This window comes from Centropristis striata, chromosome 5, assembly GCF_030273125.1.
Source record: "Centropristis striata isolate RG_2023a ecotype Rhode Island chromosome 5, C.striata_1.0, whole genome shotgun sequence".
NCBI classification, from domain to species: Eukaryota; Metazoa; Chordata; class Actinopteri; order Perciformes; family Serranidae; genus Centropristis; species Centropristis striata.
The window spans coordinates 11690937-11718221 of record NC_081521.1 but is presented as its reverse complement, the minus strand read 5'-3'; the positions used below and the strand labels follow the sequence as shown (position 1 = coordinate 11718221).

Here is a 27285-nt window from a genome sequence, read left to right as displayed (position 1 = left end):
ATTTATTGTTGTTTGTTATCTCTAGTGTATTTGTGTAAATAAATGATTTGAAACAGAGTACCGGCTGGAGGGGGCGTGGCCGCGCCGAGCAGCGCCGTGCTGTGACGTCACTCCCGGTGCGGACGCACCGGAGCAGCGCAGCAGCAACATGGCTGCAGATTACTGGGAGCCAGAGAGAGCCGAGACTCTGTCAGACTGAATCGAGCCAAACACAACCCGGGACAGACCGGGACAGACCCTCCCGGTGAGTAATAAACCCCGCGGAGCTTCGTCAGCTCCCGGGAAACCGTTTTATGACTGACTGACGGAGAGAAAACTGCTCCGCCTCCGCTGCTATTTATAACACTGAAGACGTTTACTGCAGCACATAGACGGGTCCCGTCCTGCTGAGGCAGCACATAGACGGAACCACAACAGAAACAAACAGCAGCTGCTCGCTGCTCTACTGACATTATTACATCAATTAACTTGTCATTAAATGCACCAGAAATAATATTAAAAATAAATGTAACCATTGATTATTGCTGCGACGTTACATAAACTGATATTTATGTTTTAATTTGTTTATTTAATTACCTCAAATCCTTTCGCATTTTATTTCCTTTTTACTGTTTACTTTTATTTTGAATTTGTTGATTAATTTTTCCATATCATTTTTTATTGTACATTTATTTAAAATAATTCTTTAATGTGTTTTTATTATTATTCACACACACACACACACACACACACACACACACACACCAGCTTATTTCCCGAAACTATTCGTTGAATTATTTCCCTAAGTCGCAGTGACAGGTGTGAATTTAACATTAATGAACGTTTGAAAATTAAATATACATTTCTGCATCAGGTCAACTGTGGTGAACTTTGACCTGCGAAGCTGCAGCTTCAGCCAATAACAGGACCTGTGTGTTTGTTGCTGAGGACACAGTAACTGAACCTCCTGATTCTCACATTTCATTTGAATATTTACAGTTTCATATCACATATATTTCACATTTACAGCCTGTTGTGAAATTCATTGCACCTCTTTAGTCCACCTGTTAATCACACATTTATTGCACCTGTTTATAACATCTGTTTATCACACTTGTATATGAAAATCTGAAGTGCAGCTGCAGAAAGGCTCAACAGGTGGCGCCCAATCACAGAACTGCTTGGTTCTGTCAGGTCGAGCACACGCGATGACCAGCTGGACGGAAACCATCCATTTATTTCCTATTACACTGAACATGAATATGATGTCATGTGACCCAGAGCCTTCTTCTTCTACACTGCCTGGCTGTATCCCAATGTCAAGGAAGGTTCCTCAAACGGCTGAATCTGAAGGATACTATGTCATTGAAATCCACGGAAGGACTCTCCCAATGTCCAGGATCCTCCAGAGGACAGAGTCCTTATTTTGCCCAAATTCCAAGGATGCATGTGTGTATCCTCCGTGCGCCCCGCGTACCCATAATGCCTTGCGCACACCGGTCTACCGGGAGATTTAAAAGCGGCGAGCGAAGAAACAGCAATGCCAGCGGCGCAATATGCATTTCAATACATATAAGTATTTTCAGTTTACACTGAATATTTGTTATCACATAACTTACAAAACTTGTGTTCAAAGTCAAGCAAAACATATGTATAAACAAATGCCAGAATATGTAGCTAAAAGATAATAAACGTCATCTTGATACATTGCCAGTAAAGTTGATTAATGCTGTCTCAGTTACTAGTTATTAATTGTTAATTCATATACGTGTCAGATGATGTACTATGTGTAAAGTATACATAGCTATGCAATTCAGAAAGTTATACAGTTGAAACCAGAAGTTTACATAACATAAAACAGCCAGATAACAGTTTTGTCAGACCACAGGACATGTCTCCGAAAAATAAGGTCTTTGTCCCTGTGTGCATTTACAAACTGTAATCTGGCTGTTTTATGTTTCTTTTGGAGTAATGGCTTTTTCCTGGCAGAGTGGCCTTTCAGCCCATGTTGGTACAGTACTCGTTTCGCTGTGGATAATGACACACTCTTACCAGCTTCAGCCAGCATCTTCAAAAGGTCTTTTGCTTTTGTTCTTGGGTTGATATGCACATTTTGGACCAAAGCACGTTCATCTCTTGGACACAGAACCCGTCTCCTTCCTGAGCGCTATGATGGCTGGACATTCCCATGGTGTTTATACTTGGGTATGATTATTTGAACAGATGAATGTGGCACCTTCAGGAATCTGGAAATTGCACCCAAGGATGAACCAGACTTGTGCAAGTCCACAATTCTCTTCCTGATATCTTGGTTGATTTCTTTTGACTTTCCCATGGTGTTACACAAAGAAGCAGTGTGTTTCAGGTGTGCCTTAAAATACATCCACAGGTGTGTCTCCAATTAACTCAAATGTTGTCATTAAACCAATCAGAAGCTTCCAAAGACATGACAGGCTTTCCCAAATGGTTTCAAGGCATAATAATGTTAGTGTATGTAAACTTCTGACTTTGAAGAAAGTAATAAAAAATTGTCTAAAAAAATCCATCTCTCATTGTTCTGGTATTTAGCAAATAGAAATAATTTTGGTAATCCTAACGGACCTAAAACAGTAAAAGTGATTGTCTGATTTCATGTCAGACAGTGAGAAAAAAAAGCATATGTGTCTTTTTATATCATGTATGTAAACTTCTGGTTTTAACTGTACATTTGTTTATTGTGTTAACAGGGACAGACAGTCCGCTATTACCCGTTATTGTTATCTAAAAATTACTGTTATTGTACTGTACTGTAAAATAAAAAAAGAGAAACGTATCACATCTTCATGGTGAGTTATGCGTTGCTGCTTTTATGGAACTAAGTAGCGGCCAAATTCAGCCAGGATCAGTGAAACATTCAGGTTTAATCCACTTTGTGGCTTTTTTTTGCTAAATCGTTGAGATTCAACCTTAAAGCATCTTCTTCCATTTCCACTAATATGTGTCAGAGTGCTGATGCCAAAGACACATCCATGTGGTGAACTGGTTTTGAAATTGCGGCGCTGAATTTAACCAGGACGTCCAATTACGCAATGACGCACAGCTGCACACTGAAGGCATCAGTGAAAGGAAGAACTCTGGCCTCGTCTCTGGAGGACCCGACTCTGAAGGAAGGATCCTACCAAGGAAGGATCCTTGACTTTGGGATACAGCCGCTGACTGACGAGCGGTACAGGAAGTAACACTGATCGTGTAACCCCCCCACCCACAGGTGTGGTCTCCAGGCTGGCTTCCCCACCCCCTTCAGAGGCACGCCCCCCCCCGGCCCCCCCGACCCCCCCTCATGGAGAGGATGAGGAAGATCAAACGCCAGCTGTCACTCACTCTGGGGAGGGGAGGGGCCGGGGGAGGGGACAGGACGCTGAGTGACACTATCAACCAGGAAGTGACATCACACAGTGACTCAGGTAACACACACACACACACACACACACACACACACACAGAGGTGTTATCAGCAGGCAGGTGAATATGAATGACTCAGATCATAAACCTCCCTGTTAGCACTTGCCTGTTGGCAAGTTGCTAGATGCTAGCAGTGAGCTGTTAGCTGCATCACGGACTACAGCGTTATAATATACCAGACTGCAGGAAAACAGCCTGACTTAGCTTAGCCATGAAGCTAACAGGCTACATCGTCCCCACACCTGCCTCCTGTACCTGCCCCCTGTCCCTCCTCTCGGATTGGCTGTTGGTCTCTGTTTGGGCTGCACGGTTATTTTGATCAATATTGATATCACGATTATTTGTTTATTTAACAAAAACAAACTTTTTAACTTAACTTTTAATTTAAAACGTTATATAATTATAACTGTTTTCACTTCCATAGTGTGCTACAGGTGCATCTCAATAAATTAGAATATCGCAGAAAAGTTTATTTATATGAGTAATTCAATTCAAAAAGTGGATATAACACATTATATAGATCTGTTACACACAGAGTGAAACATTTCATGTCTTGATTGATTTAATTTCTTCTAATTATAATGATTAGGGCTTACATTTAATGGAAATCTAAAATTCAGTGTTTAAAAAAAATTTTAATATTACAAAAGACCCATTTTAAAATTTATGTTAAATATGTAAAGGTTGGCCTCTGAAAAGTATGTCCATCTATGTGACTCAATACTTGGTTGGGGCTGTATGACTTCAACTACTGGAAATGGACTTTTCCATCATATTCTAATGTATCGAGATGCACCTGTATACTCCTGCAAATGTACAAATATGTGCATCAAAATAAAATAAGTCTTATTCACCAAATATCAGTACATCTTAAAGAATAAATACAAATTGCAAGCGTCACTTGCATCAAATAGGATTCCATTGTAATCAGTGTGTCAATCACCACTGGAAGCATGAGAAGCGTCTCAGAGACACCCTTGTGTTTTTACACGTTGGGTCTCCTTTTGAAGTGTTTTTTGCATATACAGCTGTTAAAATCACACAAATATCCCGCTGTATGTGTGTTTTGAACTTATTAACCAAATCAACATTCATTGCTGCCCCTTGCCTGTGTTCCTGTTTCACTACACGCAGAGTCCCCAAGCTCGCAACATTGGGTGGAGAATTAAAATCAATCAATATATACATTGTTGATTTGACAGACAGCAGGAGAGTGAAGCTCACAGACAGACCGGGAGCTTTGATTGATCAATAAACATGCAGTAAAAAAGTTCAAAACACGCATATAGTGGAATATTTGTGGGATTTGAACAGCTGTCTATGCAGAAAATGCCTCACTAAACGTGACTGAAAACGCGTCCAGTGGGGATTGGCAGTTAGACATTTATTTTGTTTTCTTGTTATTATAGTTTGTAGCCTAATAACTGACTGCTATCTGATTCTTTCCCCCATGTTACTCTGTCATCCGCCTGTCTGCATCCAAGAAACTAAGCTGGGCTGTTCAGGGAACGGCTCTGATTGGCTCACTTAGGTGCGTGATCAGACAGTAGTTTACAGAGCTCTAGATCTGCTTTTGCTTTCCGTTCTATGAATGGAATGATACATTTTCAATATTACTCGGTCACGTGAATTTGACCGAAGCCAAAATCATGATTGTGATTAAAATTTGATTAATTGTGCAGCCCTAGTCTCTATATACCTCCTCTCTCATTGTCTCTTCTCTGCTGGATTACAATGGTGACTTTGTTGCCATAGTAACTGGTCTGATAAGGTGATCTGGTTGGGTTACATTCCCAGGTGAGTCAGCAGGTGTGATGATGATGAATCAGATCTGATAAACGTTACCACCAGACTCCTCCCTCTGATCTGATTGGTTGGTTGGATTTCTGATTTTGATTGGTTGTTTGTTGGACTTTTCAATCAATCACTTAATCAATCTGCTTTTCCTTTTTCTTCTTTTTTTCCCCACTAAATCAACCAATCAACATCCTCCATCACCCCTCCACCCCTGCATCCTCCATCTATCACCTCTCCATCCTCCCTTCCTCACCCCTCTATCATCCCTCCATCACCTCTCCACCCCTGCATCCTCCCTCCATCACCCCTCCATCTTCCGCCTTTGTCTCTTCATCCTCCCTCCATGATCCCTCCATCACCACTCCATCAGAGGTGGTGTCTCTTCGTTCTTCTGGAGGTTTGAAGGTTCAGTCTCTCCTTCAGTCGTACAGCAGCTCACTGAGGAAACCTCGAGGCCTCGGACGCAGCCTGAGCTCCTACCTGAACCACACGGCTCGACTGGGTACACATACTGCAAATACACTTACTAGTACTGCAAATACACATACAAATACTTCAAATACATGTACATATACTGCAAATACACTTACTAATACTGCAAATACACGTACAAATACTGCAAATACATGTACTTATACTGCACTACTTGAACCACACGGCTCGACTGGGTACACATACTGCAAATACACGTACAAATACTGCAAATACATGTACTTATACTGCACTACTTGAACCACACGGCTCGACTGGGTACACATACTGCAAATACATGTACAAATACTGCAAATACATGTACTTATACTGCACTACTTGAACCACACGGCTCGACTGGGTACACATACTGCAAACACATGTACAAATACTGCAAATACATGTACTTATACTGCACTACTTGAACCACACGGCTCGACTGGGTACACATACTGCAAACACATATACAAATACTGCAAATACATGTACTTATACTGCACTACTTGAACCACACGACTCGACTAGGTACACATACTGCAAACACATGTACAAATACTGCAAATAACTGTACTTATACTGCACTACCTGAACCACACGGCTCGACTGGGTACACATACTGCAAATACACTTACTAATACTGCAAGTACATGTACTTATACTGCACTACTTGAACCACACGGCTCGTCCGGGTACACATACTGCAAATACACTTACTAATACTGCAAATACACATACAAATACTGCAAATACATGTACATATACTGCAAATACATGTACTTATACTGCACTACTTGAACCAAACGGCTCGACTGGGTACACATACTGCAAACACATGTACAAATACTGCAAATACATGTACTTATACTGCACTACTTGAACCACACGGTTCGACTGGGTACACATACTGCAAACACATGTACAAATACTGCAAATACATGTACTTATACTGCACTACTTGAACCACACGGCTCGACTGGGTACACATACTGCAAATATACGTATAAATACTGCAAATACATGTACTTATGCTGCACTACTTGAACCACACGGCTCGACTGGGTACACATACTGCAAACACATGTACAAATACTGCAAATACATGTACTTATACTGCACTACTTGAACCACACGGCTCGACTGGGTACACATACTGCAAACAGACGTACAAATACTGCAAATACATGTACTTATACTGCAAATACATGTACTTATACTGTACTACATAAACCACACGGCTCGACTGGCTACACATACTGCAAACACATGTACAAAATACTGCAAACCCAAGTACAAACACTGCAAACACGTGCAAATACATGTACAAACACTGCAAACACATGTACAAATACTGCAAACACATGTACAAATACTGCAAATACATGTACTTATACTGCACTACTTGAACCACACGGCTCGACTGGGTACACATACTGCAAACACATATACAAATACTGCAAATACATGTACTTATACTGCACTACTTGAACCACACGACTCGACTGGGTACACATACTGCAAACACATGTACAAATACTGCAAATAACTGTACTTATACTGCACTACCTGAACCACACGGCTCGACTGGGTACACATACTGCAAATACACTTACTAATACTGCAAGTACATGTACTTATACTGCACTACTTGAACCACACGGCTCGTCCGGGTACACATACTGCAAATACACTTACTAATACTGCAAATACACATACAAATACTGCAAATACATGTACATATACTGCAAATACATGTACTTATACTGCACTACTTGAACCAAACGGCTCGACTGGGTACACATACTGCAAACACATGTACAAATACTGCAAATACATGTACTTATACTGCACTACTTGAACCACACGGTTCGACTGGGTACACATACTGCAAACACATGTACAAATACTGCAAATACATGTACTTATACTGCACTACTTGAACCACACGGCTCGACTGGGTACACATACTGCAAATATACGTATAAATACTGCAAATACATGTACTTATGCTGCACTACTTGAACCACACGGCTCGACTGGGTACACATACTGCAAACACATGTACAAATACTGCAAATACATGTACTTATACTGCACTACTTGAACCACACGGCTCGACTGGGTACACATACTGCAAACAGACGTACAAATACTGCAAATACATGTACTTATACTGCAAATACATGTACTTATACTGTACTACATAAACCACACGGCTCGACTGGCTACACATACTGCAAACACATGTACAAAATACTGCAAACCCAAGTACAAACACTGCAAACACGTGCAAATACATGTACAAACACTGCAAACACATGTACAAATACTGCAAACACATGTACAAATACTGCAAATACAGGTACAAAATACTACAAATGCATGTACAAATACTGCAAATACATGTACAAATACTGCAAACACGTACAAATACATGTACAAATACTGCAATATGTACAAATACTGCAAACACATGTACAAATACTGCAGATACATGTACAAACACTGTACAGTAACAGGAGCTGTGGATCAATATTGAAGGTTTAACCCATAATTTACAGTGTGGCGTCATAAATCATGTCACTCGGTGTGTACTGTAGTACTGTACCCTGAAGTATTGTATTATTGTAGTACTGTAATATGGATGTCATATACTGTTTATATGCTTTTCATGTCATTTCAGAGATCGTCCCTGAGGACGTGAAGATGAGCTCAGATGGAGAATCTGATCCTCCTTCTTCTGATGACGTTCACAGTCCAGTTAGAGTCAGACTGAGAGCCAAAAAGGTCTCCACTGAGGTACACACACACACACACACACACACACACACACACACACACACACACACTCACCTGTACACGTACATCTCAAGAAATTTGAATATCAATCATTTCAGAAAGTGAAACTCATACATTATATAGATTCATTACACATAGAGTGAAATATTTTCAAGCCTGTTTTTTTAATCTAGAATATTAATGGTCAGTGTTATCTGGCACTTCACAACACTGATTGGTTGAGAAACACATTGGAACATAAGCAGATGATCAGCTGCAGAACTTTATCAGAATAACGTTTAAAATTCAAACAGTTTGTGAATGAAAGAGTCATTTTTTTGGTCTCTCTGTCGTTTCAGGACATTAACAAACGTCTCTCCTTACCGGCCGACATTCGTCTCCCAGATGGTTACCTGGAGAAGTTTAATCTGATTGGTCCAGCTCTGTTCGAGCAGCCAATCAGCAGGCGGCTGCGCAGAGTGTCTTTGGTACACCCACCTGTTTCTACTCTTCCTGTTTCTACTCTTCCTGTTTCTACTCTTCCTGATTCTACTCTTCCTGTTTCTACTCTTCCCGTTTCTACTCTTCCTGATTCTACTCTTCCTGATTCTACTCTTCCTGTTTCTACTCTTCCTGATTCTACTCTTCCTGTTTCTACTCTTCCTGTTTCTACTCTTCCCGTTTCTACTCTTCCTGATTCTACTCTTCCTGATTCTACTCTTCCCGTTTCTACGCTTCCTGATTCTACTCTTTCTGTTTCTACTCTTCCTGATTCTACTCTTCCTGTTTCTACTCTTCCTGATTCTACTCTTCCTGTTTCTACTCTTCCTGATTCTACTCTTCCTGATTCTACTCTTCCCGTTTCTACTCTTCCCGATTCTACGCTTCCTGATTCTACTCTTTCCGTTTCTACTCTTCCTGATTCTACTCTTCCTGTTTCTACTCTTCCTGATTCTACTCTTCCTGTTTCTACTCTTCCCGTTTCTACTCTTCCTGATTCTACTCTTCCTGTTTCTACTCTTCCTGTTTCTACTCTTCCCGTTTCTACTCTTCCTGATTCTACTCTTCCCGTTTCTACTCTTCCTGATCCTACTCTTCCTGTTTCTACTCTTCCTGATTCTATTCTTCCCGTTTCTACTCTTCCTGATTCTACTGTTTCTATTTTGTTTGATTGTTATGATTAAGGATTTATTAACAGTAGTACTATGTAGTCCTAATATATTTATATTAACCATCAATATCTGTCTGTCTGTCTCTGTCTGCAGTCAGAAATTGGTTTTGGGAAACTTGAGACGTACATCAAACTGGACAAACTGGGAGAGGTGAGAACTCACCTGATGTGAACAGATCAAAATACTTGAATTGCACCATCTCTACCTGTCTGTCTCACCTGTCTCTGTCTCACCTGTCTGTCTGCAGGGGACCTACGCTACAGTGTATAAAGGTCACAGTAAACTGACTGATAACCTCGTGGCTCTGAAGGAAATTCGACTGGAACATGAAGAAGGAGCTCCGTGTACTGCCATCAGAGAAGGTACTGCATGCAGTACTACTACAGTACTACTACAGTACTACTACAGTACTAAGTCAATCAGAGAACGGATCCATCAGTGACTCACAATGTGCTCAAAGGAGAATTCATTTAAACTAAAGACATTTTCTCTATCTGACCTCAAAAAGACAAAACATCTTTGTCATGTTTCCTTTTTGATTTACTAAAAAAATTATATGATTATTTTACACATAATATAATTAAACTAAAAAAAAAGAAAAAACTATAACTGTGTGTGTGCGCTTCATAAGTAGTAACTAACGCACACTGGGTCCCATTATTATGACCTTATAAACACTGCATATTAATGTGTGTGTGTTCTCTCTCAGTGTCTCTGTTGAAGGATCTGAAACACGCCAACATCGTCACACTTCATGACATCATCCACACACAGAAGTCCCTCACACTCGTGTTTGAATATCTGGTAAGACACACACACACACACACACACACACACACATTCTTGTACTTCTATCTTTGTGAGGACCCTCATTGGAACAATGAATTCCTCGCAAGGTTATAATATTTTTTTATTTTTCATTAGTTTTAGTTTTAATTTCGTTGTGAATTTTTTTGGATTGCTTTGGATAAAAGATATACATTTCAGAATTTTAAATAAAGTAATTTTGAACTTTGAATTGAATTTTTAATGTATTATTTAACAAGGTATGCGGTCAGCACTAGGCTCGACCCAGGGAGGAGAACTGCATAGTCCCTCCATTTATACAACCAGGCAATTCTGATGATTGGGCATGGCAATCACACAAGTAGTTTGGACACTGGCCTAGGACTCAACTGTTACCTAGCAACATTTTCTTGCACACTTGTGTTAGCTGACTACTTGAAGCTAAGTGTGCAGGTGTTTTGATTGAGCTGGGTCGGTGGATGAGACGGGTCCAGCACTTGGCGGCGGCTCACATGACAGCAGTCACGTGACCACACGTGGAGGTTTGCACTGAAGTATTTAAGCTGCTTTATGACGATCTTTTGTAATTTAAGTCAAAAGGTCAGACAGAGTTAGATAAAACAACCATTCATGTAAATAATACTTTAGAACAGAGCGGAGTGGTACACATAGTGAACAGTCCTACTGTGGGAACTATCTGTTGTATGATGAGCCTTTAATGCTTGATGTGTTTCAGGACAAAGATCTGAAACAATATCTGGACGACTGTGGAAATGTCATCAACGTTCACAACGTCAAGGTGAGAAAACTTCTAATGTATCTGTCAGTACTTCTGATACTGCTGTTTATTTCTACCGTATTTCCTCAATTTAAAGCCGGGCCCCTATTAATGACCGGCCTCATTTAGTAACCGGGTGTAAAAACAATTTTTAGTAAATAAAAGCCGGCCTCTTTTATCACCCGGGTGTCTTACCGGTGTTATGTCAAAGTCTGTTCCCCGTCGATATGTGTCCCCCTTACCTTAACCTGCACCAACCTGACCCCTGACCCCAACCAGTCCTCCTTTAAGTTGTTAACATGAGCCCAAGTTTACCTTAACCCCAAACAGTTCTCTCTACAAGGCCTAACCTTAAACTTAAATCCTTACTCCAACCGTGGAGGTGATGCTACGGAGAACACCATTCAGGAAACATCATTTGACGGTAACAGATTTCAACACGACACCTGTATTTAGACGTTTCTCCACACAAGTTAGTACTGTAGGTAAATATGGTTGTTTCTCCTTCTGTCCTAGTCATTCTCTGTAAAGTCGAGCCGTTTACGCACATTCTTCTGGGCTTTTTAGTAGTTAAGACATTTTAAATCCTGCTTAAAATGAACATTCAGCGTGCTGTTCATTGTCTGTTTACATCCAAGTACTTCCAATATGGCCGACATCCGGGTAACTGGCTACAAATCGCTGTGTAAAACACTCTAAAAAGTGCCGGTCAGAGCTGCTCTGATTTTCTTTTTTTAATAAAAGACTCCTTCAAATAATAGCCTGCCCCTATTATTAGCCGGGCCCCAAACTGATTTTTTATTAATAGCAGCCCCGGCTACTATTTGAGGAAATACGGTAATCATGTATCTGTCAGTACTATTGATAGACACATGAGAGAAAGACAGAAGTGCACCGAGATGTCGTCTATACAGAAGAGATCAACAGTAAAATACAGCTCATAGAAAGGGGGAGAGACAGAGATGAACAATGACAACAACAATAGCACTAACACTATAATGATAGTAGTTGTGGTGATATAATAGAATCAAATAACAGCGGGACCAGCCCCCTGCGACCCGAGTATGATTAAGCCGTTAAGGTTAATGAATGAGTGAATGTTTATAACGGTTTACCTGGGATTCTTTTGCTCGTTCTGTCTCATCTCTTTTCTAGTTTACCAGCAGCTCCTCTCCAGTTAACGTACTGTTTTGTCCCCTCAGCTCTTCCTTTTCCAGTTGTTGCGAGGTTTGTCGTACTGTCATCGCAGGAAAGTTCTCCACAGAGACCTGAAACCCCAAAACCTGCTGATCAACGAGCGAGGAGAGCTCAAACTGGCAGACTTTGGTAAGTTCACGGCATAAACTCCAACGCAAATTTGTTAACAAGCCTTTAACTATTTGTTTACTGTGATGTGAGTCGTTGTTCTGCCTAGGAGTGTGCCATATCGTATCGTTCACGGTTATACCGGTATCGCTAACGTCACATTTCAAGCTACTGAAAGTATATCTAAACTATTCATAATATAAAGTTATTTGCCGTTGTGTCTCTGATCCACCGTGTCCTTCACTCATCAGTCAGTCAAAACCCCGACCCACCTCTCTGTCCTCCTCCGAGACATGTGCGCGCATTCACACACTTACACACACACTGAATACACCGAGCTGCCGTGTCTACCTGTCTGTATCAGTCCCGTCCCCACATCATCTCTGTGTGTGCGCAAGCCGAACTAAATACTATCAACCTGTCCGGGACGTCAGACGTCCAAACACACTGTTGCATTATGCCGTTCATTAGCCGCGAGCTAACATTGGCTAACAATTAAAGTTGTGTTAATCACAAAAAGCTACTATGACTTCCTGTCGCTAAACACATGCAGCTTTCAAAATAAGAGCACAGTGTGTTAAATCCACCACAGAATTTACAAGAAGACTGTCAAAATAAGATGCCTTAAATAAAACATACAAGAACCTTTATTCTCCTTTACAATATTTCTTTAAAATTGCAATGATAAGACCTGTGTATATGATGGAATAGTGGCATTAGAATGTGTGAGAGGCCACCAGATTTGAACTTTTATGAAAAAAAATTATCCAGGGCCGCATGGCCCCAGACCCCTCTAGCCAGCAGTTTTTTAACTCTGTCTGTCTGTCTGTCTGTATGTCACTCAGGTGTGGTCAGTGATGATGTCACTCAGGTGTTTGTGTGTTTCAGGTTTGGCTCGCGCAAAGTCGATCCCGACGAAGACATACTCTAACGAGGTGGTGACGCTGTGGTACCGACCACCGGACATCCTGCTGGGCAGCACCGACTATTCCACTCACATCGACATGTGGTCAGTACTGTAGTACTACTGTAGTACTACTGTAGTACTACTGTAGTACTACTGTAGTATATCTGTGTACTAACTGTATCCCAAATCGGACACCGTTCGGCTAAGATTCTATCAAAATGTCACATTAACTACTAATACAAATGACCATGTCATGCTTTCAGTTAATTGTTTGAAACTAAAGTCTAACTCTATATCTTTCAAACCGTATATCATTTATTACCGCGTACGTTAGCCTCGGGTTTACCAGAAACGGTAAAAGGACGTAAATGCCGGTGAATTAGCCTCGCTGTAAAACAATGGGGACTCCTGAATTTTTCAGGGGAAATTGGATGTTTCTGGGTAAGCCAAATAAATAACACCGTTATCAACCATTGTTTTCAACACACCCGGACGTACTTCTGTCCTTCACAATAAAATACAGTACAGTAAAAATAAAGATGTACTGTTAAGATCATAGCCTGAGTGTCGCCCGAGCGTTCTTACTGCTTTCTCTCATTAGAGTTACTTTCATATTGTAATTAGACATGTAAATCTCTATGTACATAAATTAAAATTCACACGTAGATTGTTAAATATGTTTAAATCAATTATAACTACACTGGTGGTGGCGATCTTATTCAAAATGACTGAATACACTGGAAAGTGCGACATTGCAGATGTGTCCGATGTGGGATACAGTCTCTGTACTTCAAAATGCTTGTTGCATTAACTCCAAACATTTTTTGTCTTTGCTAAAATATGAAGGGAATCTAATTTTACTGACGGATCTGTTTATCAAAGCTAACTACCTGTCTGTCTGTCTGTCTGCCTGTCTGTCTTCAGGGGTGTAGGCTGTATCTTCTATGAGATGGCGACAGGTCGTCCTCTGTTTCCAGGGTCAACGGTGGAGGAGGAGCTTCACTTCATCTTTAAACTCCTCGGTGAGAACCAGCTCCTGTTGTTTCTAGTTTAGAGCAGCTATTCTCAACCTTGGGGTCCCGACCCCAATTGGGGTTGTGAGATGATTTCTGGGGGTCGCCAAATCATTTTGGAAGTCAGCTCTGTCTCCACTGTGTTAAAGTGTTCATGTGTTAATGTGTTTTAGTCTTTTTGGTCAATTTGTCTTTTTTGGTAATTTTGTGTCGCTTTTTGGTAATTTTGTGGGTTTTTTTGTGATTTTGTGTTTTCTTTTGGTGATTTTGTGTCTTTTTTGGTGATTTTGTGTCTTTTTTGATCATTTGGTTGTCAATTTGTGTCTTTTTTTGGTCATTTTGTGTCTTTTTTGGTCATTTTGTTTTCTTTGGTCATTTTGTGTCTTTTTGTGGTCATTTTTTTTTTTTTTTTTTGGGTGATCTGGACCGTGTGAGATTGTGTTCAGTGAGTGGGGGTCGCTGACAACATGCATGTTAAATTGGGGGTCGCGACTCAAAAAGGTTGAGAACTACTGGTTTACAGTAATGTGTATTTATATGTTTAATGTATATTGTGTGTATTTGTATTGCAGGTACTCCTACAGAGCAAACCTGGCCCGGGATCAGTTCTAATGACGAATTTATTGCATACAACTACCCTCAATACAGACCTGAGAGACTGAGCCAACACACACCCAGGTACACACCTGTACTACACATAGGTACACAACTACACACAGAATCATGCAGCATGGAGAGAAGACCCCAGCATGTTTGTTCTCAGCCGAACTAACAGTTTGTCTTGACTTACATACCATGAGAGAACCCAAAAGGACTAACACCTGCTCCTGTCATTTAAATCCTCAGCTGCTCCTCCACTGTTACAAACATCACATCCACCTTAACACACACAAGTACACACAGGTACACAACTATACTACACACAACAAATGACATACTTTTGACTGTGTGTGTGTCTCTGTATGTTTGTGTGTGTGCAGGCTCAGCAGTGATGGAGTTGATTTGTTGTCAAAGTTCCTGCAGGTAAATAAACAGTGTATAAACGTCTCTTTATGTATTTTTCAGTTTTCTGTGCAGAATTTGAACCATAAGCAATTAAAAAATATAATGCTGTTAATAATAAATTAACATACCTATTTAAATATAGTGGGGCGGATTAGCTGAACAATCGTTCACTTTGTGATAAAAGCATGAAATTTGGTAGATGTGTTGGTGAATATGTTTCAAACAAATCTGGATATTGGGCCACCTCAAAAGCGCCCCCTAGTGGCCGTGGCAGGCATTTGTTATACAAATAAATCAATGATGAATAAAAACTGCCCTTTTAATAATACCAACTGGTGATGAATTGTATATTGTTGGAAAGCCTGATTAGTCACCTTTACAACGAGGTACAGCTTGTAAGGATCGTGCATTCATGGAATGAGCAACGGGGCTAAACGTGTGGGTAGCACCCCCCAAAAATGTGCATCCCCTGTGGGGTGGATTAGCTCAATAAATCACAAGAATTGTTTATTTTGTGATAGAAGCACACAATTTGGTGGATGTGTTGGTGGATATGTTTCAAACAAATCTGTATATTAGGCTATCGCAAATTCGCCCCCTAGTGGCCATAGCAGTCATTTTCTTCATTAAAATTACAAAAAATATTTAAATTATTTCTTAACATATTTAAAAAATTTAAACTAAATATACAAACGTAAATTAAAAAATGTAAATACACATATTAAATTAACAAAAATCCAGTTAGACACTCTTTCAGTTATTTTTCCTGCCCCACCACAATCGGGCTAGCCATCGAGCTAGCTAGCAAATGAGCTAGCTAGCATTTGCTTCCTGGGCCAAGCAGTGCAGTGGACTGTCCATCAAGGTATGTCTAAATATTTTATTTCACCTGTTATAATTATGAATAAAATATGCTATGAACATCATAAAGGCTAAAGAGAAAAACAATCATCATTGGCCTTGGCGGAAAAGTAAATTAGCTCGATGGCTAGCCCGATTGTGGTGGGGCAGGAAAAATAACTGAAAGAGTGTCTAACTGGATTTTTGTTAATTTAATATGTGTATTTACATTTTTTGATTTACGTTTGTATATTTAGTTTAAATTTTTTAAATATGTTAAGAAATAATTTAAATATTTTTTGTAATTTTAATGAAGAAAATGACTGCTATGGCCACTAGGGGGCGAATTTGCGATAGCCTAATATACAGATTTGTTTGAAACATATCCACCAACACATCCACCAAATTGTGTGCTTCTATCACAAAATAAACAATTCTTGTGATTTATTGAGCTAATCCGCCCCACAGGGGATGCACATTTTTGGGGGGTGCTACCCACACGTTTAGCCCCGTTGCTCATTCCATGAATGCACGATCCTTACAAGCTGTACCTCGTTGTAAAGGTGACTAATCAGGCTTTCCAACAATATACAATTCATCACCAGTTGGTATTATTAAAAGGGCAGTTTTTATTCATCATTGATTTATTTGTATAACAAATGCCTGCCACAGCCACTAGGGGGCGCTTTTGAGGTGGCCCAATATCCAGATTTGTTCGAAACATATTCACCAACACATCTACCAAATTTCATGCTTTTATCACAAAGTGAACGATTGTTGTAAAATATTGAGCTAATCCGCCCCACTAATAGAAAAACTATAACATAACAATGTTAATAATAAATTAATATAATAATTATTTAAATTAAAAAAAATCCGATATCAGACATAAAATTACATAATTATATCTGAAATAATTAATTATTATTATTACTATTATTACTAATAATAATGTGTTTTATGATGAAATATGATTTTTTTTTTTTTACTTTAGTTTGAAGGGAAGAAGAGGATCTCAGCAGCCGAGTCAATGAATCATCGTTATTTCAGTAACTTTGGCAACAGAGTGACATCACTTCCTGACAGTAAGTCATGGCCTTTGACCCTTGTTTTTAATATATAATGTCATTGTGACATCACAAAGTCACTCTGAATGTTGTTTCAGCAACGTCCATCTTCAGTCTGCCAGAGATTCACCTGGAGAAGGAAACAATCAGACCAACAGCCACACCTGACCCAGGTAACACACACACACACACAAAATATCTTTTGATATTTGTATGAATCTTGAAACCTAACCATCACAACTAGCCTCGCCCAAATTTGACTCACCTGGACTCCTCTTTGACTCGCCTGGACTCCTTTTTGACTCACCTGGACTCCTCTTTGACTCACCTGGACTCGCCTGGACTCCCCTTTGACTCGCCTGGACTCCCCTTTGACTCGCCTGGACTCCCCTTTGACTCACCTGGACTCGTCTTTGACTCACCTGGACTCGCCTGGACTCCCCTTTGACTCGCCTGGACTCCCCTTTGACTCGCCTGGACTCCCCTTTGACTCGCCTGGACTCCTCTTTGACTCGCCTGGACTCCACTTTGACTCACCTGGACTCCCCTTTGACTCACCTGGACTCCCCTTTAACTCACCTGGACTTGCTTGGACTCCTCTTTGACTCGCCTGGACTCCCCTTTGACTTACCTGGACTCGCCTGGACTCCCCTTTGACTTACCTGGACTCTCCTGGACTCCCCTTTGACTCACCTGGACTCCCCTTTGACTTGCCTGGACTCCATTTGACTCACCTGGACTCCCCTTTGACTCGCCTTGACTCCTCTTTGACTCGCCTGGACTCCCCTTTGACTCGCCTGGACTCCTCTTTGACTCGCCTGGACTCACCTGGACTCCTCTTTGACTCGCCTGGACTCCTCTTTGACTCGCCTTGACTCACCTGGACTCCCCTTTGACTCGCCTGGACTCCTCTTTGACTCGCCTGGACTTCCCTTTGACTCACCTGGACTTGCCTGGACTCCCCTTTGACTCGCCTGGACTCCCCTTTGACTCACCTGGACTTGCCTGGACTCCCCTTTGACTCACCTGGACTTGCCTGGACTCCTCTTTGACTCGCCTGGACTCCCCTTTGACTCGCCTGGACTCCTCTTTGACTCACCTGGACTCCCTTTGACTCACCTGGACTCCCCTTTGACTCACCTGGACTTGCCTGGACTCCCCTTTGACTCGCCTGGACTCCCCTTTGACTCACCTGGACTTGCCTGGACTCCCCTTTGACTCGCCTGGACTCCCCTTTGACTCGCCTGGACTCACCTGGACTCCCCTTTGACTCACCTGGACTTGCCTGGACTCCCCTTTGACTCGCCTGGACTCCTCTTTGACTCGCCTGGACTCACCTGGACTCCCCTTTGACTCGCCTGGACTCCTCTTTGACTCGCCTGGACTCACCTGGACTCCCCTTTGACTCGCCTGGACTCCTCTTTGACTCGCCTGGACTTCCCTTTGACTCACCTGGACTTGCCTGGACTCCCCTTTGACTCGCCTGGACTCCCCTTTGACTCACCTGGACTTGCCTGGACTCCCCTTTGACTCGCCTGGACTCCTCTTTGACTCACCTGGACTCCCTTTGACTCGCCTGGACTCCCCTTTGACTCACCTGGACTTGCCTGGACTCCCCTTTGACTCGCCTGGACTCCCCTTTGACTCACCTGGACTTGCCTGGACTCCCCTTTGACTCGCCTGGACTCCCCTTTGACTCGCCTGGACTCCTCTTTGACTCACCTGGACTCCCCTTTGACTCGCCTGGACTCCCCTTTGACTCACCTGGGCTTGCCTGGACTCCCCTTTGACTCGCCTGGACTCCCCTTTTTGTCTCGTCTGGACTCCCCTTTGACTCACCTGGACTCCTCTTTGACTCACCTGGACTCCCCTTTAACTCGCCTGGACTCCCCTTTGACTCGCCTGGACTCCCCTTTGACTCGCCTGGACTCCCCTTTGACTCGCCTGGACTCCTCTTTGACTCGCCTGGACTCCACTTTGACTCACCTGGACTCCCCTTTGACTCACCTGGACTCCCCTTTAACTAACCTGGACTTGCCTGGACTCCTCTTTGACTCACCTGGACTCCCCTTTGACTCACCTGGACTCCCCTTTAACTCACCTGGACTTGCCTGGACTCCTCTTTGACTCGCCTGGACTCCCCTTTGACTTACCTGGACTCGCCTGGACTCCCCTTTGACTTACCTGGACTCTCCTGGACTCCCCTTTGACTCGCCTGGACTCCCCTTTGACTCACCTGGACTCCCCTTTGACTTGCCTGGACTCCCTTTGACTCACCTGGACTCCCCTTTGACTCGCCTTGACTCCTCTTTGACTCGCCTGGACTCACCTGGACTCCCCTTTGACTCGCCTGGAGTCCTCTTTGACTCGCCTGGACTCACCTGGACTCCCCTTTGACTCGCCTGGACTCCTCTTTGACTCGCCTGGACTCCCCTTTGACTCACCTGGACTTGCCTGGACTCCTCTTTGACTCGCCTGGACTCCCCTTTGACTCACCTGGACTTGCCTGGACTCCCTTTTGACTCGCCTGGACTCCCCTTTGACTCACCTGGACTTGCCTGGACTCCCCTTTGACTCGCCTGGACTCCTCTTTGACTCACCTGGACTCCCCTTTGACTCGCCTGGACTCCCCTTTGACTCACCTGGACTTGCCTGGACTCCCCTTTGACTCGCCTGGACTCCCCTTTGACTCGCCTGGACTCCTCTTTGACTCACCTGGACTCCCCTTTGACTCGCCTGGACTCCCCTTTGACTCGCCTGGACTTGCCTGGACTCCCCTTTGACTCGCCTGGACTCCCCTTTGACTCGCCTGGACTCCCCTTTTTGTCTCGTCTGGACTCCCCTTTGACTCACCTGGACTCCTCTTTGACTCACCTGGACTCCCCTTTAACTCACCTGGACTCCCCTTTGACTCGCCTGGACTCCCCTTTGACTCGCCTGGACTCCTCTTTGACTCGCCTGGACTCCACTTTGACTCACCTGGACTCCCCTTTGACTCACCTGGACTCCCCTTTAACTAACCTGGACTTGCCTGGACTCCTCTTTGACTCACCTGGACTCCCCTTTGACTCACTTGGACTCCCCTTTAACTCACCTGGACTTGCCTGGACTCCTCTTTGACTCACCTGGACTCCCCTTTGACTTACCTGGACTCGCCTGGACTCCCCTTTGACTTACCTGGACTCTCCTGGACTCCCCTTTGACTCGCCTGGACTCCCCTTTGACTCGCCTGGACTCCTCTCTGACTCACCTGGACTCCCCTTTGACTCGCCTGGACTCCCCTTTGACTCGCCTGGACTTGCCTGGACTCCCCTTTGACTTACCTGGACTCTCCTGGACTCCCCTTTGACTCGCCTGGACTCCCCTTTGACTCGCCTGGACTCCTCTCTGACTCACCTGGACTCCCCTTTGACTCGCCTGGACTCCCCTTTGACTCGCCTGGACTTGCCTGGACTCCCCTTTGACTCGCCTGGACTCCCCTTTGACTCGCCTGGACTCCCCTTTTTGTCTCGTCTGGACTCCCCTTTGACTCACCTGGACTCCTCTTTGACTCACCTGGACTCCCCTTTAACTCACCTGGACTCCCCTTTGACTCGCCTGGACTCCCCTTTGACTCGCCTGGACTCCTCTTTGACTCGCCTGGACTCCACTTTGACTCACCTGGACTCCCCTTTGACTCACCTGGACTCCCCTTTAACTAACCTGGACTTGCCTGGACTCCTCTTTGACTCACCTGGACTCCCCTTTGACTCACTTGGACTCCCCTTTAACTCACCTGGACTTGCCTGGACTCCTCTTTGACTCACCTGGACTCCCCTTTGACTTACCTGGACTCGCCTGGACTCCCCTTTGACTTACCTGGACTCTCCTGGACTCCCCTTTGACTCGCCTGGACTCCCCTTTGACTCGCCTGGACTCCTCTCTGACTCACCTGGACTCCCCTTTGACTCGCCTGGACTCCCCTTTGACTCGCCTGGACTTGCCTGGACTCCCCTTTGACTCGCCTGGACTCCCCTTTGACTCGCCTGGACTCCCCTTTTTGTCTCGTCTGGACTCCCCTTTGACTCACCTGGACTCCTCTTTGACTCACCTGGACTCCCCTTTAACTCACCTGGACTCCCCTTTGACTCGCCTGGACTCCCCTTTGACTCGCCTGGACTCCTCTTTGACTCGCCTGGACTCCACTTTGACTCACCTGGACTCCCCTTTGACTCACCTGGACTCCCCTTTAACTAACCTGGACTTGCCTGGACTCCTCTTTGACTCACCTGGACTCCCCTTTGACTCACCTGGACTCCCCTTTAACTCACCTGGACTTGCCTGGACTCCTCTTTGACTCACCTGGACTCCCCTTTGACTTACCTGGACTCGCCTGGACTCCCCTTTGACTTACCTGGACTCTCCTGGACTCCCCTTTGACTCGCCTGGACTCCCCTTTGATTCACCTGGACTCCCCTTTGACTTGCCTGGACTCCCTTTGACTCACCTGGACTCCTCTTTGACTCGCCTGGACTCCCTTTGACTCACCTGGACTCCCCTTTGACTTGCCTGGACTCCCTTTGACTCACCTGGACTCCTCTTTGACTCGCCTGGACTCCCTTTGACTCACCTGGACTCCCCTTTGACTCACCTGGACTCCTCTTTGACTCGCCTGGACTCCCCTTTGACTCGCCTGGACTCCCCTTTGACTCGCCTGGACTCCTCTTTGACTCGCCTGGACTCCCCTTTGACTCACCTGGACTCCCCTTTGACTCACCTGGACTTGCCTGGACTCCTCTTTGACTCGCCTGGACTCCCCTTTTACTCGCCTGGACTCCCCTTTGACTCACCTGGACTCCTCTTTGACTCGCCTGGACTCCTCTTTGACCCTGCCTGGACTTGCCTGGACTCCTCTTTGACTCGCCTGGACTCCCCTTTGACTCGCCTGGACTCCCCTTTGACTCACCTGGACCCCCTTTGACTCACCTGGACCCCCTTTGACTCACCTGGACTCCCCTTTAACTCACCTGGACTTGCCTGGACTCCCCTTTGACAAGCCTGGACTCTCCTTTGGCTCACCTGGATTTCTCTTTGACTCGGCTTCCCTGGAAAATAATGTATTTAATTTTACATTATTATTATTATAGGCATTATTCTGAGTTATAACTGTTAAACTTCAATGTCTGTTTATGAGTTTAATGTTCGTCTGCAGCTCAGTCAGGAAGATAACAGGTCTGTTTATGATCTTCATAGTTTATTTTGACCATCTGATAACAACTCGATCTGATTCTCAGATTTGTTGTTTCTAACATAACCAGTAGAGTTTGAAGGTAAAAGCGAAGTTCTTTTTTATTCAAAATAAAAACTTAAATCTGTTTTCTGTCCAGCAAACAGTCCGGCCAAGAGGCGCAGTCTACTTTTCTGACATCACCATGGAGGCGGAGTCTGCTCCTCTGACATCACCATGGAGGCGGAGTCTGATCTTCTGACATTATTACGGAGGCGGAGTCTACTCTCCTGACATCACCATGGAGGCGGAGTCTGATCTTCTGACATTATTACGGAGGCGGAGTCTCCTTTCCTGAAATCGTAGAGGTGGTCTTCTCTTCTGACATCATAATGTAGGCGGAGTCTACTCTTCTGACATCATCATTGAGGTGGAGTCTACTCTTCTGACATCATCACTGAGGTGGAGTCTGCTCTTCTGAAATCATCATGTGGGGAAGATGGGAAGATAAAAAAAAGGGGAATTTTTTTCGAAGGAGTAAAACAGGAACAGAAAGTAAAAGAAGAACAGGAAAACAAAAAAATGGTGGACAGATGCAATATTGAATCACAGCAGCCACCTGACCAATCAGTTAGCAGCATGTTGTTACTAACGGCAACAGAAAACTTAAAGCTTTCTGAACAGAATTCGTCTTCCACTTTACACACGCTATAAAAGCTTTGTTGTCATGGAAACACCTGAACACAAGTATCACCTGTGTGAACACCTCTGAATCAAAACTGTATTTACATTCAACAGTTCAGACAGAAGTTTTATAATCTCTAGATAAACTGAGACTGAAGTAACAGAGTACTCTTTTTAACAGTACTACACAGTGCTACATTTATACTACAATACTACAATAACAGAACAGTACTACAGTTACATTTCAGTGTTATTTATTATTATTATTATTATTATTATTATTATTTATTCTCAAACAGACTGAAACTATTTGATGTTTGTTCAAACAGAAATTTGCAGAAAAGAAAATTATATTTCTTCTGAAATTGTGAAACGGTTTTCTGCTGTTCTGCATGTGTGTGTCGTACACTCAGACTGTGTACTATAATACTGCTAATATGTGTACTAATACCGTCGTACACTCAGACTGTACTATAATACTGCTAATATGTGTACTTATACTGTAAGAAATACAGTTATACAGTGAGAGGGCAGGAAACAGCTGAGATGTTTATAAGAATTCAACAAGTTGTTTTATAACTGAGACTGTTGGAAACCAGGAGAGGACGCAGTGATGTCATCAGCGCCTCAGTGACATCACAGCCCCTCCCCCCTGAACCACGACATGTCAGGGGACGGCGAAAGCTCCGATTGGCTGATTCAATTTAAATAACAAGCCATCAGCTGTCACTCACTGGCTCCAGGTTTCAGTGGGTGGGGCTTATCTGCGGCTGGGGGTGGAGCTTTTGTTTTTTGAACAAACTGATATTACTGGTGTGAATTTGTATTTTTTAGCTGTGAAGAAATCTTAGCAATAGAGAACTATTGATCAGAAGACAATAATGATTGATCAGAGTATGAATATTTAATGTAAAAATTACACATGTATACGTTTATATGTGAGAGATCAGAAATATACAGCAACATGAAAACATGTTTTATTTATTATTAGTGGATTAATGTCAAACTGAACTCATTGATTCCAGTTTCGAGAAGCATTCAGAAAGCATAATTATTCACAAAGAGTTAAAAAGTTTGAGTTAAAAAACTGTCAGAGCATGAAAATATTTGCAGTCCATAATTTTGTGTTTAATATACTTAAAAAATGTATGTTAATGTGTGAATTTAAAATGAATTCTGTTTGAGATAGAAATCAGAAGAACTGAAGTTTCTGTGAAAGAAATGTGTTGAAGGAAGTGATGTCACAGGGGGCGGAGTCACAGATGATGTAACTGCAGACTGTTGATGTGGTGAATAGTTTACAGTTATTAATTATTGTTTTTGAATGTGTCAGCTGCTGTTTCAGATCAGACGTCACACATTCATCCAGAACATGAACTGATCCACTGATCACAGTTTTGGATTGAAATGTGGATCATGTTGAATCCTGTGGACTAACAGAACTATCATTGTTTCCATTGATGAGAGGAAAGACAAATAAGTAACGTTAATAAGTAACATTATTAATTTATAAATGAGTCAGAAAAACAGTTTGATTTGTTCTCACTAAACAACTTAATATTTCAGGTGTTCTCTGGACATTTAGTGACTCTAAAAGCAACATTTTATAAAATCACAGGTAGCACACATTAATATTTATGTATCTTAATAATCAGTATGACTTTCAAATTAATAGTTCACTATAACACTAATCAGTATGACGTCTACCTACAAATAAAATGCAGTATAATTACTTCAAAACCATAACATTACCACTGTAGGTTATGTTTACACACTGCAGGTAATACAAAATACAGGCTATTAGAAGATTTGTATTTATCACAGGTAATATTCATAAAATAAAATGTATTTCACTTTGATTAGTTCTAAAACTGCAGTGATTTCCACGACTCCATTAATGGACAGTGTCTGTTTAAATCTGCAGCTGTCACATTAGAAATATATGGTAAAATATACGTTAACTCATTCGTTTGGGTTTATCTTGCCTTATTTGCATCAGCAGTTTCTTTTTGCTGTAAAAAAAATTTCATTTCATCCACCATTATAAGGACCTGTTGCTCTGGCTGAGGAAGGCGGCACCTGATTGGTCCATTTTTAGGGGTCCTAAAGTCACATGATACCAAAGGGTCCCTTGTGAATGTGAACGAGGCTGAAGAAACAAAGCAGGATTCACAAAGTGTTCTGAAGATAAAACTTGAGAAAATTCTTAAAAAAAAAAAAAAAGATGTTCCTAAGAATGTTCTTAAATGCTATTCACCATTTCTTTCTCAAGAATTGTCATATGTCTTAGGAACTTCTTAGTTTTCTCACTTAGGAGTGTTCTTAGATTTTTAATTTAGGATAACTCGCATGATTCCTAGTGATTAATTCAAATATAAAATATCAAATACAAAAACTGCCTCTGTGATTTACTAAGAGTACACTGTAGTGTAATCTAGGAATAGGCCGACATGTAACACAGACTGAAAGAACATTTCAATTATATGTCAACTGCCAAAATAAGCTTTATATATATATATATATATATATATATATATATATATATATATAGATAATTGAAATGTCCTTTTAGTCTGTGTGACATGTGACACTGTTCCTAGATTACACTACAGTGTACTCTTAGTAAAACACAGAGGCAGTTGTATTTGATACTACTTCATTAATCATCATGAACATATTATTTAAATAGGCCAAGTTACTGAAACCATGTCCTTATTATTACTTTTGAATGGAAGTTCTTTGGGTGGCAGCTAGGGAGCAAAATCCACCAAGACCTCTGAGAGACAGAATGGATCCTCTTACTCCCTGATCACGTCTTAATTAGACGATAAAGGCTCTTTATAGGCCCGCAATTGTTTTTCTGTCGAGTGATCTTAAGTTAAAAATCTAAGAACTTCCAAAGTGAGAAAACTAACAAGTTCCTAAGACGCATGACAATTCTTAAGAAAAAATGGTGAAAAGCATTTAGGAACGTTCTTAGAAACATCTTTTTTAAAAAAAATTTTTTTTTCTTAAGTTTTAAAATAAGAACATTTTTCTGGTATCTGACCAACTCTAACACACCTGTGTGGTGTTTGACCCTCAGTTCACCTGTTGACACAGACATCATGTTTAGCTCATACAGGCAGCTGTTCAATTGATATTTACACCTTCTATTGTCAGTGGAATAAAACTTCACATATTGGAATTATTTAATTATTATTATTATTATTTAATGATGACTTAGTTATTAATTATTATTATTATTATTAGAACAAGTGGCCTCTGACCTCTCATCATCCCTGAAACATCCGCAGCTGAATGTTGTACATTTACAGTCTGATTTTAAATGTTTGGATGTTGGTGTTGCCGAGTGTTAGCACTGATGAAATATAATCCTTAAATATGCGATCAGAGGAGAATCAGCTCCTGATTATTTTCATCCTCTGTTCCAGTTCAGTCACGATGAAGAAATAAATAATGACAAAGTTTAGATTTGAAACAGAATGTCAGATATTTGTCTTGTTTAGAATAAAGCAAACTTTAATAAGCCTAGGGGGAAATGTGTTTATAGTTTCCATCGATCCAGATGCTGTTTTCTCTGCTTTTCGCAAAAATGAACTGATGCTTTGTTTTGCAATATACTGCACTGCATGATGGGATTCTTCCAGATAACTTCTATGCTGTTTATTCTTTGAATATTCTTCCATCTGCCAAGAAAAGCACTTCGACGTATCTGATGCTATAATCTGCATACTTGAAATATCAATCCAAGTATATAAATGAAGTATATCCTGTTATTGTGTACAATTGTTTACTACATGTGTTCTGGATATATTTATTGTATATAAGTATACATTAAAGCTCTTTATTTATTATCAGCGTTGGTTGGTGATTTTTGTATTTACTTGAACTTACTCATTTTATTTAAGTTTTGCAACAAGACCCATTTGTCATTTACGCTGACTCAGCACATCCCTCACTCCCACTACACACTGACACCTGACACACATCCTACAAAGTTAAGTTTTTATATTTTATCTAATTAAAAATGTTGTTTTAACAACAACCCATTGACGC

The 27285-nt window shown here is 42.0% G+C and overlaps 1 protein-coding gene across 2 annotated transcripts; it reads left to right on the top strand.

Moving 5' to 3' along the window:
• Window positions 1-131: 131 nt before the first annotated feature.
• On the top strand, window positions 132-24669 carry cdk16 (cyclin dependent kinase 16). 2 transcript variants are annotated; one of them, XM_059332655.1, is made up of 17 exons: window positions 132-244; window positions 3227-3422; window positions 5588-5719; window positions 8369-8484; window positions 8823-8951; window positions 9729-9785; window positions 9883-9997; window positions 10345-10439; window positions 11158-11220; window positions 12402-12525; window positions 13393-13513; window positions 14336-14433; window positions 14997-15102; window positions 15405-15447; window positions 17264-17354; window positions 17435-17509; window positions 22703-24669. In XM_059332655.1, the coding sequence occupies exons 2-17, from the start codon at window positions 3299-3301 to the stop codon at window positions 22738-22740; spliced, it is 1527 nt and encodes a 508-aa protein (XP_059188638.1). In that variant the 5' UTR covers window positions 132-244; window positions 3227-3298; the 3' UTR covers window positions 22741-24669. The 2 variants fall into 2 exon arrangements, with proteins under 2 accessions (XP_059188638.1, XP_059188639.1); XM_059332656.1 differs by lacking the exons at window positions 132-244; window positions 3227-3422; window positions 5588-5719 and adding an exon at window positions 7240-7273.
• Window positions 24670-27285: the final 2616 nt, after the last annotated feature.